At 42.4% G+C, this 15,413-nt stretch overlaps 1 protein-coding gene across 3 annotated transcripts in view; it reads right to left on the bottom strand.

The window, feature by feature from the left end:
- VPS8 (VPS8 subunit of CORVET complex) overlaps nucleotides 1–15,413 on the bottom strand; it is a 93,332-nt gene that overhangs the window by 48,215 nt on the left and 29,704 nt on the right. For all 3 annotated transcript variants that reach the window (XM_085303906.1, XM_085303908.1, XM_085303907.1), the window contains exons 20-30: nucleotides 14,383–14,429; nucleotides 13,698–13,920; nucleotides 12,660–12,749; nucleotides 10,926–10,977; nucleotides 10,624–10,666; nucleotides 9,753–9,825; nucleotides 5,342–5,461; nucleotides 5,147–5,218; nucleotides 2,875–2,994; nucleotides 2,107–2,163; nucleotides 1,634–1,716 (exon numbers count right to left, since the gene is read on the bottom strand). In XM_085303906.1, coding sequence (XP_085160032.1) covers nucleotides 1,634–1,716; nucleotides 2,107–2,163; nucleotides 2,875–2,994; nucleotides 5,147–5,218; nucleotides 5,342–5,461; nucleotides 9,753–9,825; nucleotides 10,624–10,666; nucleotides 10,926–10,977; nucleotides 12,660–12,749; nucleotides 13,698–13,920; nucleotides 14,383–14,429 — 980 coding nt within the window. The remainder of the gene's footprint in view (nucleotides 1–1,633; nucleotides 1,717–2,106; nucleotides 2,164–2,874; nucleotides 2,995–5,146; nucleotides 5,219–5,341; nucleotides 5,462–9,752; nucleotides 9,826–10,623; nucleotides 10,667–10,925; nucleotides 10,978–12,659; nucleotides 12,750–13,697; nucleotides 13,921–14,382; nucleotides 14,430–15,413) is intronic.

Below are 15,413 nucleotides of genomic sequence, written 5' to 3' on the forward strand. Positions count from 1 at the left end.
AAAAAAAAAACAACCCACACACTCACTCAGCACTGGCTCAGCAGAATGCAGGTACACAGGCCAGACAGCACAGGTCGGCAGGATAGCTGACTGTGATGCCCCAATAGATCTACACACAATCCCAGAGGAACATTCCTCTATGTTAGCTCTTCTACATCCTCTGGACACCTTCTACTTCTCTCACCCCTTAATCACCATCTCTATGATACTCCTCCCATCATTTTTTAGTTTCAAAAAGGACCAGAAGATTTAACTCAGTAACTGCTGCTGCAAGACCAATACTCAACAGGAAATACACTATGTTTTACAAAAAGCATTCAGAAGTGTCTTATATTAAGGCTTTTACTTTTGTAAAAGTCACACAGGTTAATATAGGAATTCCCCTCCCCAAAGAAGTGTTTCTTTCAGGGGCTCCAATTTACCAGCCACAGGCCAATCAGCCTGTGAGTTTCCTCTTTCTGGGAGTTATCATACAGAACAGAGAAACTGGTGTTATTAAGGCAAGAGGCAAGGGACAGATGACAAGAATCTTTAAAGAAATTAGGTTCCACTGGCTCATACATCATCTTGCTTATTTCCATAACACAGTCAGCTCTAAGCTAGGCCAATGTACAGTACTGGCTCCAAAAATACACTAAACGTGGCTCAGTAGCGTGTTATGACACAGTAGGTTAGCTTCAATTTTTAATAAAAATCTTTAAAACTTTGAGTCAGGAAGATATGAGATGAAAACAGTTTGTAACTGAAGCAAAACAAGTGAAAAAACTGCTAAATAACTTCACATCACCATTGCTTTTAGCTCTGACAGCAGTGACTGAACTGGTGGCACTGTTACACTTTCTCAAGCAAGGAGAAAAAAAAACCCGTATGGATATTCACGCGATCAACTTGCTTGTGACTCAGATTCTCAGGTGCTTGTGCTACTTTTCTAAGTCACATCGAGGCTGAGAACTTTTGTAATTCCTTCTAGGGGACGTAGGAAAACAGGCAGGGCACGCTCCACCTTTTCACTTCTATGCTCTGGTCCTTTGTAGTACAGTGGATTCACATAACTCACATAACGTCCAAATTCAAGACCCAGACAAAGATGCCCTGGGTGACTCAGTCTAGGCATGACAGACACTTTCCAGAAAGGTAAAGTAACTAAAGGAGATGGTGGAAATTTTCAGCCTTTCCAGACACAGCATTTGTCTCTCCTACACAAATCTAAAATGAGTAGTGTGGGGGTGGCTCCAGACCCTAGCGTGCTTATAAATCCACCTGTTGGCCTCACCCCAACCAGTCATCTCCATCTGTCAGTGGCAGAGCATTCAAAAATACAACTACACCTTTGAACAAAGACTTGGCTCTAGGATAGGAAATGCCAAAGCTCATCAAGCTCCACAAAGTTTCACACTGAAAGGTTCCCACAGCTCTACACAAAGCATTGTTAGGGTAAGAGGAGGTGTGAACAGCCAGTGAGATAGGAGAGAGAGACTGGTACAGATTAAATATGAACAGGTAAATGAGGCAGGCACACACAAATGCATAGGGAAAATAATGCAAATTACAGCTGGAAAATTGGAACAGGATATCTGGGAGAAAAAGGCTTTGGAAGAGTTTTAAATTCAATATTTATATACTGTGCACTTACAATTCAGCTTTTTCTGCCATTTGGATAAGGCGGTTCTCTTCGAACTGTACTATTCCTCCTGCCTGGAGTAATTCCAAGAGGACCTGCAAATATTGAAAAGCTGTTAATTATAAAGCACTAATACCTGGACACTCAATGCTGTTTTAAAGTACATTGCTCCTACTCCAAAAAACTGCATTAACATGGGGATTATTTTACTTAAGTCAATTGTCCACTATGAAGGTCATGGGTTTCCCCAGGACTTTTTCTGCCTCTGTTCTTACTGTTGTCAAACCTCTCCTGCAGGCAGTAGGGAAAAGGATCCTGTTCCACTCCTGCCGCACACAGCACTGCCCAAGTTTTCCATGCAGATCCACCACTCCGAGCTAGGGGACTGCTTTGGCATACAATCTTCACTATGCCTTTCAGCCAGTCTCTAGTCCCTGACAAGGCTGAGCTCATACTTAAAGAAATGTTCCTTTAAAGGCCGTTACCTGTTGCCTCTCGGAATGGCGGGAGTCATCATCGGGACTGCACAGGAATTCAAGGACCTGTGCAAGGATGTAGGCATTAGCATGAGTTAGGCCCAGCTAGCATAACCATTAATCTAAGCTTGTGAACTTTAACCAACTTTTTGCTGTAGCGTAAGTAGGAAAAAAAACGTTCAACCACCTGAGCCAAACAACAGAAGAGTTTCAGTGTGCTCAAAGGAAACGGACAGTCAAACTATGCAATCGCTTTACCATTAAGAAGTGCAAAACTCCCCAGAGGTGTCCAGAACAAGCGGATTGTGAGCACCAACAACAGCAAGAGAAAATCAGAACATGAGTGCACAATTTGAATGGACTACTCCTCAACAAGGTATTCTCTGTCAAATTCTGTAACTAAAGACACCTAAAAATACTAGGGTAAGAGGTCCTGAAAGATCCTGGAGAGGGAAATGCTGCAACCCTGTGACAGAAGCAACCAAAGGAACCTGTCTTTCCATGGAGGAGAGGAGAAACATTTTAACAGTCGTGGCCGTCTCCATCTCCTGGGACCTCATACCATTTCTCACACAATTCCAAGAGGCTGAAATACAGACCATACTGAGCTTCTGTGGTCACTCCTATACCCCTACTTCAAAGTCATAACCAAGTCCTAGCAAGATGCTACCTGTTATATAATGCACTAGTTTTCGGAATTGCCTCAGTTTACAGCCACTGTCCATGGTACAGCACTTTATTTAGATTTTTTTCTGTTCCTAATGAAAGAATACTTGCCTGGTCAAAAAGTGTCCTGTTCACAAACAACGTGTTGTTGGGCTTGGCGAGCTGACGGGCAAGGAAGGTAAAGAGACAGCCAACCTGCGATGGGGTGAAGTCAGAATTCTCTACCATGACCTGAGAAACGTTAGGGAGAAATGAGAGAAATAAAATCAACAGAAGAGATTCATTCTGCAGCTGCCTTTGGGATAACAATCAGGATGCTGCAACAAGAAATCACTGTCTGGTCATCATGTCTTCCCCACCTGAGACACCTACGTGATCTCCTTTTGCAAGTCCATCCTGGAGGTCAAAATAAGAGCCACTCTCTGTGGAATGCATCTCTGTTTGGCCTGAAGACACAGACATCTAACAGGCATATCCTCCTCTAAAGCTGAAGAGATGCGGCTTCTCTGTCCTATAAGCGAAGGGAAGTACCCTTGCATGTGCCTGATTCTGGTAAGGGGGTAGGCTGGGGTAAAGAGTTCCAAACAGCAATGAGGAAGCCTATGTTTATATCCATTTCTGTAGTCTGTCCTAACGATTGGACATGCAACAGGGCTCCTGAGCAGAGAAACGTTGTTACATGAGGAAAAAAGACAAAATGAGTGGGAGGAAAAAATACATTTGACTTCAAGCCCCAGGGCACTCACCACTTCAACTGTGGTACACAAGAACTAAGTAATAACTGTGGGTTTGGGAAAAAAGATTCTTTTCTCACATTAAATTAGCTGCAAGTCTCTACAGTTTATGAAACCTGTAGCTGTGCTGACGACTTCAAATTACAGAAAGCATGAATGCCTAAGAGTTACCACAAAAGAGGTCTGAAACCTGAGGGGCACTTACTAAATGTCTGGCACACAAAACAAAGTATGATGTGTCCTCACTTGGTGTTTTAGGCTTCTAAATAAAAATAAATAAATAACAAATAAAAATAAGCCTACTCTCAATGTGAAATAGAGAATGTGAAAAGTCCCTGCTTGGAGAATCCCCCCTAAAAGCAATGGGTTTCAACCAGTGTTAGTGGAAGGTCTACATCAGTCAGACTTGCAAGTGCACGGCTATTTTCTAAGTGCTTTTATTGCCAATGATAAATTTCTTTTATTTAAGAAGCAAATTTTTTTTTTATTTTTGTTCAAAACGAGAGCAGATTCAAGACCAAGAGGCTGAGAATTCTCATAGCACTGAATCCTTTGCCTGCAGATGCATCTAATCCTGCAGCATTTCTCACAGTCACCATCCTTTTCCCTTCCAAGAGCAGGGCTGAATTTTGTTGCAGTTCAAGAGAACTTGTTTGCTGTGTGGCCAGTAGCACAAGGTAGCACTGTAAACGGGTAGATCCAACCCAAAGCTGCCACAGGAACATATTCCAGGGTAGCTCCAGAACAGCACGATGCCTCCTGCTGACTGCAGCTACAGACGCAACAAGCACGGGGCTAACCCAGCACAGGGTTAACGAACATTGAACATCGTTACAGCAAAGTCTGACTCAGCCAGACTCACAAAAGATCCCCCACAGTGGCATTCTCTCAGCCCCCCAATGCAGCCTACTGCAGCAGCTCTGTCACTGAATTCACTCACTGCTGCCCTTGCTCTCATCTATCACTGATGACAGTGACAGGGGAACACTACTTATGATATGTTTATACATAAACAGTTTCCAAGCGGAGTTACTCATTATTAATGCTGACAGCTTTGAAAAGGAAAGCAAAAGGCATCTGGCAGCAAGAACTTTTAATGAGAACATTGTGAAGGAACATGGTCTGCAAATGACAAGTGATTTCTAGAGCACCAGGCTGACAGCTCTGACACTCTTCTTCTCTCCCATCTCTAAAGATAGGCCTGTCATTGTGGGTATGTTACATCCCAAACACAGCATTTACAGACACAGGAGCAGGGTTTTTCAGAAGAGCATTGGCACCTTGCCAAGCACTAGATTCCCAGGATGGTTTTCTGCTGAGATGGAAACAAGGAGTAGAATGGATGAGGAGCAGATAAAAATGAACTTAACAGTACAGAAAGGAAGAATTTGATGTCAAAGTACAAAGCAAGTGAAATCACAGAAATGGAGAGCTTGCTATCTCCATGCTTTATGTGCACGAAGCATTGCTTCTAAATATCCAACTGATCACCTGTGCCAAGGTGAATCCAAGCTCCAGCACACCTTCCCAGAGGTGTCATCCAGCACAGGACTGGAAACCCCTCACCTATATTACAGGCTTTATTGCACAGTACCATACATAATCACAGTCAGACATATACCCAGAGGTTAATTTTGGGGCACACTCACTTTCAGAAGTATATCCACAATTCTCTGTTGATATTCCACAGCTTGCTTGTCATTCTTAAAATCTTCAAAAGTCTGCAGGAGGCAAAACACTGACACTTTGAGAAGAAAGCCCTCCACTCCCAGCTCCCGAAATAAAAGCAAACAGGAACAAGCAGCCAAGCATTTTTCTCTTGGAGGAGTTTAAAGGCCTCTTACCAGAGCAAGAACATTAAGGAATTCCCGAGTGTCAAAGTGGAGCAAGGTACGAACATAAGGATAGACCTCTTCATCCACAGATCCCTCAGTTGAATGCAGCCGGATGAGAAATTCAAAGACCTACAATGAACGTTCAAACAAACATAGCAGGTTTCCTACACGTTTCACATAACTGCGAGCACAAGCACATGGGAAAGCAGCATCATGACCTCTTTTGCACTAAGCTTTAAAACACCTCTGGAGTTCATCAACGCTCTAACTTTAGTGATGTTTCCCACTGCAGAAAAATCTGCCCCTTAAAGGGAACCAATGAATTTCTAATCAATGAATGATCAGTGAAGGCTGATAGGTCCTGTCAGATGGAAGGACAAGAGCTAGTCTGGCCTCAAAAGTGCTGAAGGACCCTCAGATTGATGGGAAGCAGGAAAAGTCCCAGTGGTGAGATGTCTCAACAAAGTCTAGGCTATTCTGACTTCACAGATATGGTCACGCAAAAAGCGATCAAACCCAAACAAAACAAGAGACATCTCTAGAAAAAAAAATGACTCTGTAAACCATATGCCATCCCAACGTGCGAGACTGAAGGGTCGAAAATGGACAATAGTCACACCTAGAAAAAAGGACAGGGAAGGGCAAGGACTATTCTGCTGAACATGTAGTCTTGAGCAAAAATAAATAGCTGGAAAAACCTCCACTGGATGCCATCCTGGTGGATGAAAATACAGAACTCTGTCTTAAACAAAAAAGTATTCAAAATCCTTTTTCTCCTCCCTTTGTCTCAATCAGCACAAACATAGAAACCACTAGCATGGCCTGGTCAAGAAAGGACCAGTCAGTGTACCCACTGTGAGTCAGTAGTCAGGGAGCTTCTTCAGAAGCTCCTCACTGCAGATCCTACCAAACGCACTGTTGCTGGTATCTCCAAAGTGTGAGATGACCCTCGGTCAGCTCTCCTCAGAGAGGTGTACAGGGCATAGCTCTTCCCCTTGTCAGTAGTTCACTTGGAAAGAGCCAGTCAATCTGCTCCTGCACTTTGAGGCACAACATCCCCACAGTTTATGGCCCTGCAAAGACTGATTTAAGTACTACTCAGCTCTGCAGCTCATCCATCGACATTCTACCTCTGAAAGTTGAGCACGTCTTTCAAAATGAAAGCAACCCCCTTTACTGAACCACTGACAGGGAAGTCCAGACTTTCCAAACGTAAAGAACATGGCTCTGCTGCATCTGTCTCAGATGTGCCGTTGTCAAAGCTCACAACAGATCTGGCTTCCAGAAGAAAGACTGCAGACTGGTGTAGTGAAGGTACTGGCTAGCACTTGTGAGTACGTGTCAAGATACACACTGGGCTCCTGTGGAGAGCTGAATGACAGGCAATATGCTCTCCCAGGATAGACCAAGTATCCTACCCTCTGAAAATGCCACCTTCTCTCATTTACTCCTATTTTGAGTTAATTTTCCTCTCACCACCGCAGTGAAGAAGTCAGGAAGAGTTAGCAGCTTGACTTTCAGATCCACAGCCCCCTTCAGCCTGATCCCCACCTGCCAGCCTGCATCTCAACGCACCAGACTGTAGCCAGCGTGCTGGAATCAGGTTTCTAAACAGGTGTTATTTACTGCAGGGAGAAAGCACAAAAAGGAAAGTATTGCCTCTTAAAAACCCTGAAACAAAAGTGAAATGCTAACGACCAAAAGGAAAATAACTTCAGCAGTAGAACTAGCCAAAAACTCAGGAAGGAAAGATTTTTATTAGCACAAAGTCATGACTAGCAGCAACTGTCATTTTGAAATGTTCAGGGAAATGTCACCAAAGAGGTTAGGCTTTGCCTTAGGTGAAGCTCCTTAAACAGAAATAATCAGATTGAAGGTTGATGGAAATAAATAAGGAAAGGAGGTTTACTTGGCAGTGACAAAGCTAACTGTCAGAACATGCAACCTGTGTGTCTAGTCACACTTTTGGCCCAAATTCACTGTGATTTTAGCCAGGTGCTCTCTACCTTTGAGGAAAGCATCAAGGATGTGCTCAAACCTGTCCCACACAAATATGACAAGATATGTACAATGGCACCTGCTGCCTTGACACAGCCTGCTGACTTCTTGAGCAAGCCCTGTGGAAGAAGCTGGTTCTTCAGATCTGAAAGCTACAGTCACAGGCTCAGAAAAATATGATGAATCTGGTCAGCCAAAGATAATCCATTGGATGAGGCTGCAGAGGAGATGCAACTCTAGACTCAACCTCAGCCTTATAGAGGAAGTAGGATAAGCCTGCATGCTCATGCCACCAGGATCTGCACAGGACAATAGCAGCACTTAGAGGCCTTGAGGCAGCAACTGCTGTTCCTAAAGCGCCCTGGGAAGATGATCTGGATGTCAGCTGACACAGTTCTTCCTGCGGAGACCAGGTAGAAGAGCAAAAAATTGAAAGATGGACAGTCTGTCTGTGCTCAGCTCAGGATGCAAAAACAAGCAGGTGATCCTTGAGGGCCCACAGACACAGAGTTTTCTGAAGCACCTAGGAACTTGCCCTATAAATGCAATAGCAGGCCCTGCTCAGTGACAACTACAAAACTAAGGCTGGACAAGACAGGTAGGTGAAGAGGAATGTAGTGCCAGTCCAGTGCCTCCTAATCACAGCTTGAACAGACTGAGAAAGCAGACAATTTTATCACAGTATGGCACAGCTCGGGGAAAAGCCACCACAAGGTTGGAGAATGTCCACAAGCCATGAGTTGCTTTGACCTCTTTCCTCAAGAGAAGGAAGAAACTGGCACACCTTTTAAGTTCTCTCAAAGAAACACGGATTGTTGGAAAAAGGAGGATGTCTTCCTAGACACCATCGCCCCACTAGGAAAGCCTCTTCCCTCCAGTGTTAGGGGCAGGGGAAGTAACAAGGCCACGAGGGAGGGAGCTGTCAGGCAGCCTGAACCACAGACCTCAGAACCATCAGATTCATTTCAGCTCCAAAAATTTAGATACAGTCATAGACACTAGTGAAAATAGGAAACTAAACCATAGATCAGACCAATTTGCCCCATGAAAAAAGCTGGGATCAGATGAGCTGGAACCAAATGGTAGGATACAGGAGTTTAAGTTCAGAACTGACTACATTTGCCTTTCTTTCCAAGTACCAAAACACACCTAATGTTAAATATTTTCCCAGTTCTATGGCCCCCAAAAACTCCTTCCTGCAAGCTCTCAAGAGAGGTTCCTCAGATATGCCAAAAGAAGAGATGCACTGCAGCATGTTAAACCTACTAAACAGCTCTGGCAAATAATTTCTCACGTATCTGCATGTGAAGTCAGAGGGGGCAGACATCGCCAAGGGTGTAAGAATGCATTTAGGAGCGCTTGATTAGAACGTGCTCTTGACTACAGCTGAATACTTCTGGTTTCCACAAGGCTGGAAAACTATCTTCAGGAAACATGAGGTCTTAATGAGCAGAGATGAGCACAAATGCACACTAATATAATTACGAACAAGAAATCAAAAGCCTCAGAGAAACCTGCAACCAAGACCTAAATCACAAAGACACTTCTACCTACTAAACGTTACCTCATGCTGTCTGTAGTCAGGGCATCCTCCACATCATCCACCCATATACTAAGTATGTGTGGATATAACAGAAGCTAAATAGTTATTCAGTTCTAAGTGACAGGGCAGAAACGTTCATCCTGCATGTGAGAATTATAACTAGAGGACAGACACATGCTTGTCCTGAATATCTGAGGCTGGATAAACCTCAGTGGTGAAAATATGGTAACAGGACACTAGGACAACAGATGACTGTAATCAAGTTTAGAAAGAATAGACAGCAACATATCTGTAGCAACTTTGTGGCAGAAGTTGTCAAAAAAAAAAAAAAAAAGAAAAGAAAAACCCTGTGCCAGTCCGAACTGCATGCTCCTACCCCTCAATTTACAGATGAAGGAAAAATATTACGCTCAGATGTTCAGATGGCAACAATTGTATGATATATGACACCACAAATACCAAAGAAATATTTAAAAAATGAAATCATACTGCAAGGATATAGCTGTCAGAGCTATATCCTCTTCTACCACAAATCCACAAAATGAAACACACAGTGTTTCTTGCAAAAGCCAGAAAAGAGCTGGATGAATGACCAAGATTTTGTTCACCTGCAGGTAGGCAAATCAGACACCTTGTTCTGCTCAAGGCAAAGTTAAGAGTTGTTGGTGCTTCTTTCTGCAAGAGCTGTTTGCAGAGAAGTAGCAGTCAGATTGTTGCACTAATACACATACAAGAACAATTTCACTGGAGCGATTATTTACTTTCAAAAAGGACTGTTGTATACATAATCTTCCTCCACCACACTATCCTTTTCTTCTCCCTAGTCTCAAGGTTGCCCTACCAGTGAAAGGGCCAATGGCCTTCCAAAAGGTTGCTTACCTGATTTTTAACCAAAGGTACCAGATCTTCAGGAATATCACCCAATGGATACGCACGGCCTGCCAAACAGCAGCTGTGGAAAAGCAGGGGAGAGGCATTTTTAAATACAGCCTGATATTAAATGGATTGAGGCAAAAAGTTTCTCTTGGGAGCTAGTTTTCAGGATGCTTTTAAAACAAGTCAAATCAATTCATTTCGTAAATATCAAACCACCTGAGAGTGGGTATGCAAACACCGCAGACAGCAATGCTGTCAATACACAATAAGCTAATGCACAGCATGAATTTGCACGCAAGGTATGCCAGTGTCACAACAGAAACGTAACAGGGGAAACTCAGGATTTTTCACAAACATGTATTTTAGGAATCAGAAGTAAAGCAGATTCTAATGTTCACAATTTTGAATAGATTCCAGAATGACAAATTTGCTAAATAATCACTACTGTACAATGACCTCCTGCAAACGATAGGCAATATAGCAAGCGGCAACTGAGGACAGCTATCCCAGAAGGCATTACAGAAAGAATTAAAATACAACTTTTCACACTATTAAGTCCTTGGCCAAGGAGCACTGCATTGCAGATTAGGATGCAGAAGGAACTCTAATCACATTCTAAAGACAAAAACATCGTCTTGAGAAATCAGCTTCAACCTGAGCTCCGAGTATCCAAGCTTATCCTGCCTATTCACTCACGTAATGTGTAACAAGAAGTCACTGGAACATTAAGTCAGTTGTACAAAGCAGCCATTGCTATTTTACATACTCTTTACATATCTTAAAATATGCTGTAAGTTTTTGCAACTATAATGTATTAAAATCTGATGCCACCACTAGGCAACACCACACACACACACTTACCGAAGTACCTTACCTTATATACACAAGCAGCTTGTTGCCCATTACTACCTGCTCATCTACAAAACAAAAGTCCTTTATCACATTTTTGGCACAAAACAGATAGAGATTCAATCCTTTTCCACAACCGTTAGCAGAACATCTCACTTGACACACGTGCAGTTTTACACACAGTTAAAAAGTGCTATAGCTCTTTTCTGTTCTCCAAGACCCTTATATTTGGGGCACACATTTCCCTTTCGCTTCTCTTTATTGGAAAGGAGCAGAGACATTTGAAGCACGAAAACCAGAAATCCCTAAAAAGAAAGAATTCTGTACCTGTAAGAGATTTCCCAGCATTCAGTGGAGGCGCAATGACTCTGAACAGTTTCTGTAACAACAAAGAGAGTAACGTTGCCACCTCTACTTGAGAACACGTTTCAGCACTGCGCTGAGAAGAGCCAGTTTTGTGCACACCAGCCAAGGGAACTCCTGAGTCCTTTCCAGGTGTGACCTCTATAGTGCAGGGCTCAAGCAGTTGTGAAAACTCAAACCAAACATTCTGCTTGGTTTTAAAACAGAAATCACTGGAGTGTATTCCCCACAGAAACTCTGCTTTCTCACCATATCTTAAATCTAGCAGGAGCAGAGGACACTCAGATGTGGCAAAAGATACTTTCCCCAGTTGATGTTACAACATATGAGAAAAGAGATTTAGTCCAATCAGATCTAAAGCTAGTTGAGAGCCATGCTTAAAAAAAAAAAAAAAGAAGAAGAAAAAAAAAAAAAAGCAATGTTCTCAATAGTCCCAGAAGCTACAGTCGGAGCACAACTGACCAACCCTATTTCCTATTCCTGCATCTTCTGCCATCAAATTATGCAAATCTTCATGCTACCTTGCAGGCTCACCAGCAAGTCTCTGGTTCAGGAATCTAGTGTGAAGACTAGTCTGAATTTAGAGCTCTAGAAAGCAGAAAACAAAGTTATCCGTGCTTCTGTAGCTAAACACTAGGTTTCAAGAAGTCCCTTTTAAATTCACAGACACCTAAAAAGCCTCCTTTCTGAGAAAATCAACTGAGATTATAACTGCTATAAATTGCATTACAATAATAATATTTAGTAAGATTCACATTCAAAATGGTACAGCTCTCAATTTTAGCACAGTTATGAAAACACAAGCAGTTCCTCCTTAGTGAAACATTTTTATATTACAGCTTTAGGCTTCAAGAGAATTTGGTATATCAGGCACATCTTCAGGGTTAGCAGCAGCAGCAACAGGCTCTTTAGTCACAACACAGTATCGAGCCCTGCACTCGCACGGCTGATACACCATGCTCAAGTGCTAAGAATAAAGCTTGGCTCGACATGGGAACAACTTCTCTCCCTTTTTTTCCCCCAAGCTCTGTACACAGTAAGTTATTCTTTGTTTCCATTATTACCCGATACATATTAATACACTAGTGTGCCAGCAGATGAAGAACTTCATGAACGAGAAAAGGCATGAAATGCTCATAGAGCATCTCACTCCTACACTAGTGTTAATCCCATTGCACAGAAAGCTGGTATCTCCTCAGCACGTCATGCAGCACAGGCCAGATTCATCATCAGCAACATGCTTTTAATAGATAGTTTTGCAGTGCAATTTCTTCAATCCATCATTTGTTATTCTCTTCTACTTCTTCACATTTTGTATTAAAAGGACTTTAAATTTCCTACTCTAACTTTGCAGAGCATTGCTACCTCAACCACATTGTCAAAGGGAAGTTTACAGAAATCATAAATAACTTTTCTCCTCTATTTCATCTAGTCAAATAAGCTTCATGTATCATATATGATTTCCTCCTCAGAATCAAAAGAACAAACAACATATAAATAGTGAAGGAGAAGATAATGCATTAGTTTCAAATGCTGATTCTCAGAAAGGCTGTTGGCTGAACATGCGAGCAGTATCTCAATGCACTTCAGTGACAGCATGCATCCTGTTCAAGTTCTGCAGAAAGTGTGACAATACCTACAGAAGGAAAAGGTTAAGAGCGACTTGGTACCCTGATATACCACAAGCATCTTTCCTACCTCCATGGGACTAATGAAGTCATTCATCCCACTGTTGTACACATAGATCATGGCATCGTAGAGATGGTTTTCCCAGCACAGAACTACCACCTGCATGGAAACAGCACAATGTAGATACACAGCTCTTCCTAGCCCACTATTTTTTTGTTCCTGCTCTCTCAAATACAATCTCTGTTCTTGCACTTGCATCATTCAATAGGATAATTTAAAACAAACTGAGAATTTCCATTAGAGAACTACACTCCCTACATGGACCCAAGGGGAGTAAACTTCACGTATTCATGTGAGCTCATTGCTCACACAGCACAGACGAAATCAAAATGTCTAAATTCTAGCCATCATAACCTGCATAAAGTTACAAAATAAAAACAACAGTTCTTCAAAACCCTTGACTACACTTGTTTGTTTTTTGTCTGGGCTAGTGAATCATTTTGTCAAGTTTGCAAGCAATTCCCTCCTTGGGATGGAAAGCCAGGCGGTGGGATAAAAACTGGACAAGGAATACAGGACTATCTGGGGAGAATATAATTTCTACTCCACTAATTTTGCCATGCAAGAAAAAGCACCTGGGCACAGCAGGCTGGCAGGTATTGAATTAGTAATGCCAGCTCTAATTTTTCGTGCCCCGGCAGCCTTTGATGCTAGGTAAGGTACTAAAAACAGGAAAAGACTAACCCTGACTGGCTGGTATTTTCCAACATATCCAGCTGTTGATGCGTAAGTGCATTCTGGGACACAAACTGGTGGAACGACACAGGCTTACAGGAGTGTGCGCAGGACAGCTTGGACACAGCCACTCTAAACAACGCCCATATTCGGGGAACTTGACTCCAGAGAGTGGCTAAGTTCTGTCACGTATTAGTGACCAAAAGGCAGTAACAGTTTGGGCTATACAAGTTTTGTTCATTGAAAGGTGGCATCTTATTTTCCACATGCTATGCTGTGCTTAAAAGCACAACGAAAAGCTTGCATCAAAGGCTAAGGGATGTTGCCACTTACTCAGAGGAACTCCGTACAGCATTTAGTACAGCAGCTCACCTGCTGTATGTCTAAGCTGGTGATATCCATATGCACAATGCAGGCTTCCATATTTTCCAATCTGTTCTTGTCTTGGAAGTGAAGGAGCAAGTCTTTCATCACTTGAGCTGTGATTCCCATCAACTTATCACTTAAGATGTATGGCTCCAAGCACTCCAGAAAGATGCCTTTAGCTACAGAATTCTCACTCATCTTATCATATATCTGGTTAAATAATAGATCCCTGGGAACGAAAGCAGTGTTTAGTTATCAAATAATCTTCTTCTTATTGAAATCTTCCTACTTATCTACTTTTTAAGAGCTCCAAATTAAAATTATTTCCTTTGTATTTTTTAAGCTCAGCAGCCTAATGCTCTGTTCAGCTCCTACACTGATGCAGGTTACATGCAGCTTCACAGGATTTGTTGCAACAAAAAAAATTGCTGTTAGAGGAGAAATGAGGAAGATAAAATCTGTCAAAACACGTTCTTTGTTGAGGGGGAAAGAGTTTGAAGTAAACTTTTATTCCTCACTATATCCATGAAAATTTAAGAGATACTTTTCTTTGAGTACCAAGTACCCTGACTTCAGTATCAGTTTTTAAGCCTCTAATCTAACCACTTGAGATACCAAAGGAAGCAGTGTGCTCAGGACTACATGGGTTAGTGGTCTGCCTTGGGAGACAGGCTTGCAAATTCAGACTTACATGCGCTGGAGTAAGAGACAGTAATCAACTATGACAGGCACCACGTCCTGCAGAAGAAACATAAAAAAGCTTTAGGATCTGGCAAAGGTCCTACCAAATAGCACATCCTCCACAGCACAAAATGAAGCCTGGCTAACAGAGCGCAGAATCAGTAAGTACTTGAGTCAGCTGGTAGTTGGCACAGTTACAGCTTTTCCACAAACCAGAGTTTGCCAGGAAAGGGGAACAAAGTCACTTACAGATTTGCCACTTCCACACCTAACACACAAACCTTCCCCAACCCCACTGCATGAATTCCGACTGAGACTGAGCACTACAGAAACGGGTCAAGGTTGTGTCCTGCTGGACAGCACAAGCACCACAAATCTGCGTGGAAGAAACACAAGCAGATACAAGCCTTAGAGCAAAGAAAAAGTGATAATAGAAGCTCATCAGCAATCCCAGGGCCCTTCTATCCAGATGCAAGACTTTTTGTAACGTCTCTGAGAGATCAGGCCAGAGACAGAAATGTGTGTTTTAGCACCTCCAGCAGCACAAGTAGGTAAGGCAAAGAAATCCCCCAGTTCTGTGCAAATGTTTTGGGGTATTCCTTTTTTTTTTTTTTTCGTTCTTTAGAAAGATTTTTTTTCCTTTTTTTACTTACCGCTAACAAATCAACATTTTCCCACGCCTGGGGCAAAAGGACCGTAAGATTTTTCACCCCTAGGGCTGCTACAGCACTCAGCAGTCCAGATAAAGCAATGGTGGGTGAGGAAAAACTACACCTAATCTCATCCACTTGTGTGAGCACGCTTCATCTACTGAGGGCATTGAAACTTTTAAGCCCAGTTTTAGTGAAGATCAATTTCTCAGCAGCACAATGTCTAAAGAAACAAGGTGGGTGCAAAGACAAAAGACAGTCTACTCTAATTTTCTTTCCACCTGATTTAAACTTCCAAACAGTTCTTGCAGCCAACGGTAATTTAAACCTCCAAAGCTCAGTCATCAGTATCCTGAATAGCATGTAAAGTCACCACTGGCTGCGTTACATC

This window comes from Rhea americana, unplaced genomic scaffold, assembly GCF_003343005.1.
Source record: "Rhea americana isolate MKP2758 unplaced genomic scaffold, rheAme1 scaffold_200, whole genome shotgun sequence".
In the NCBI taxonomy this organism is placed as follows: domain Eukaryota; kingdom Metazoa; phylum Chordata; class Aves; order Rheiformes; family Rheidae; genus Rhea; species Rhea americana.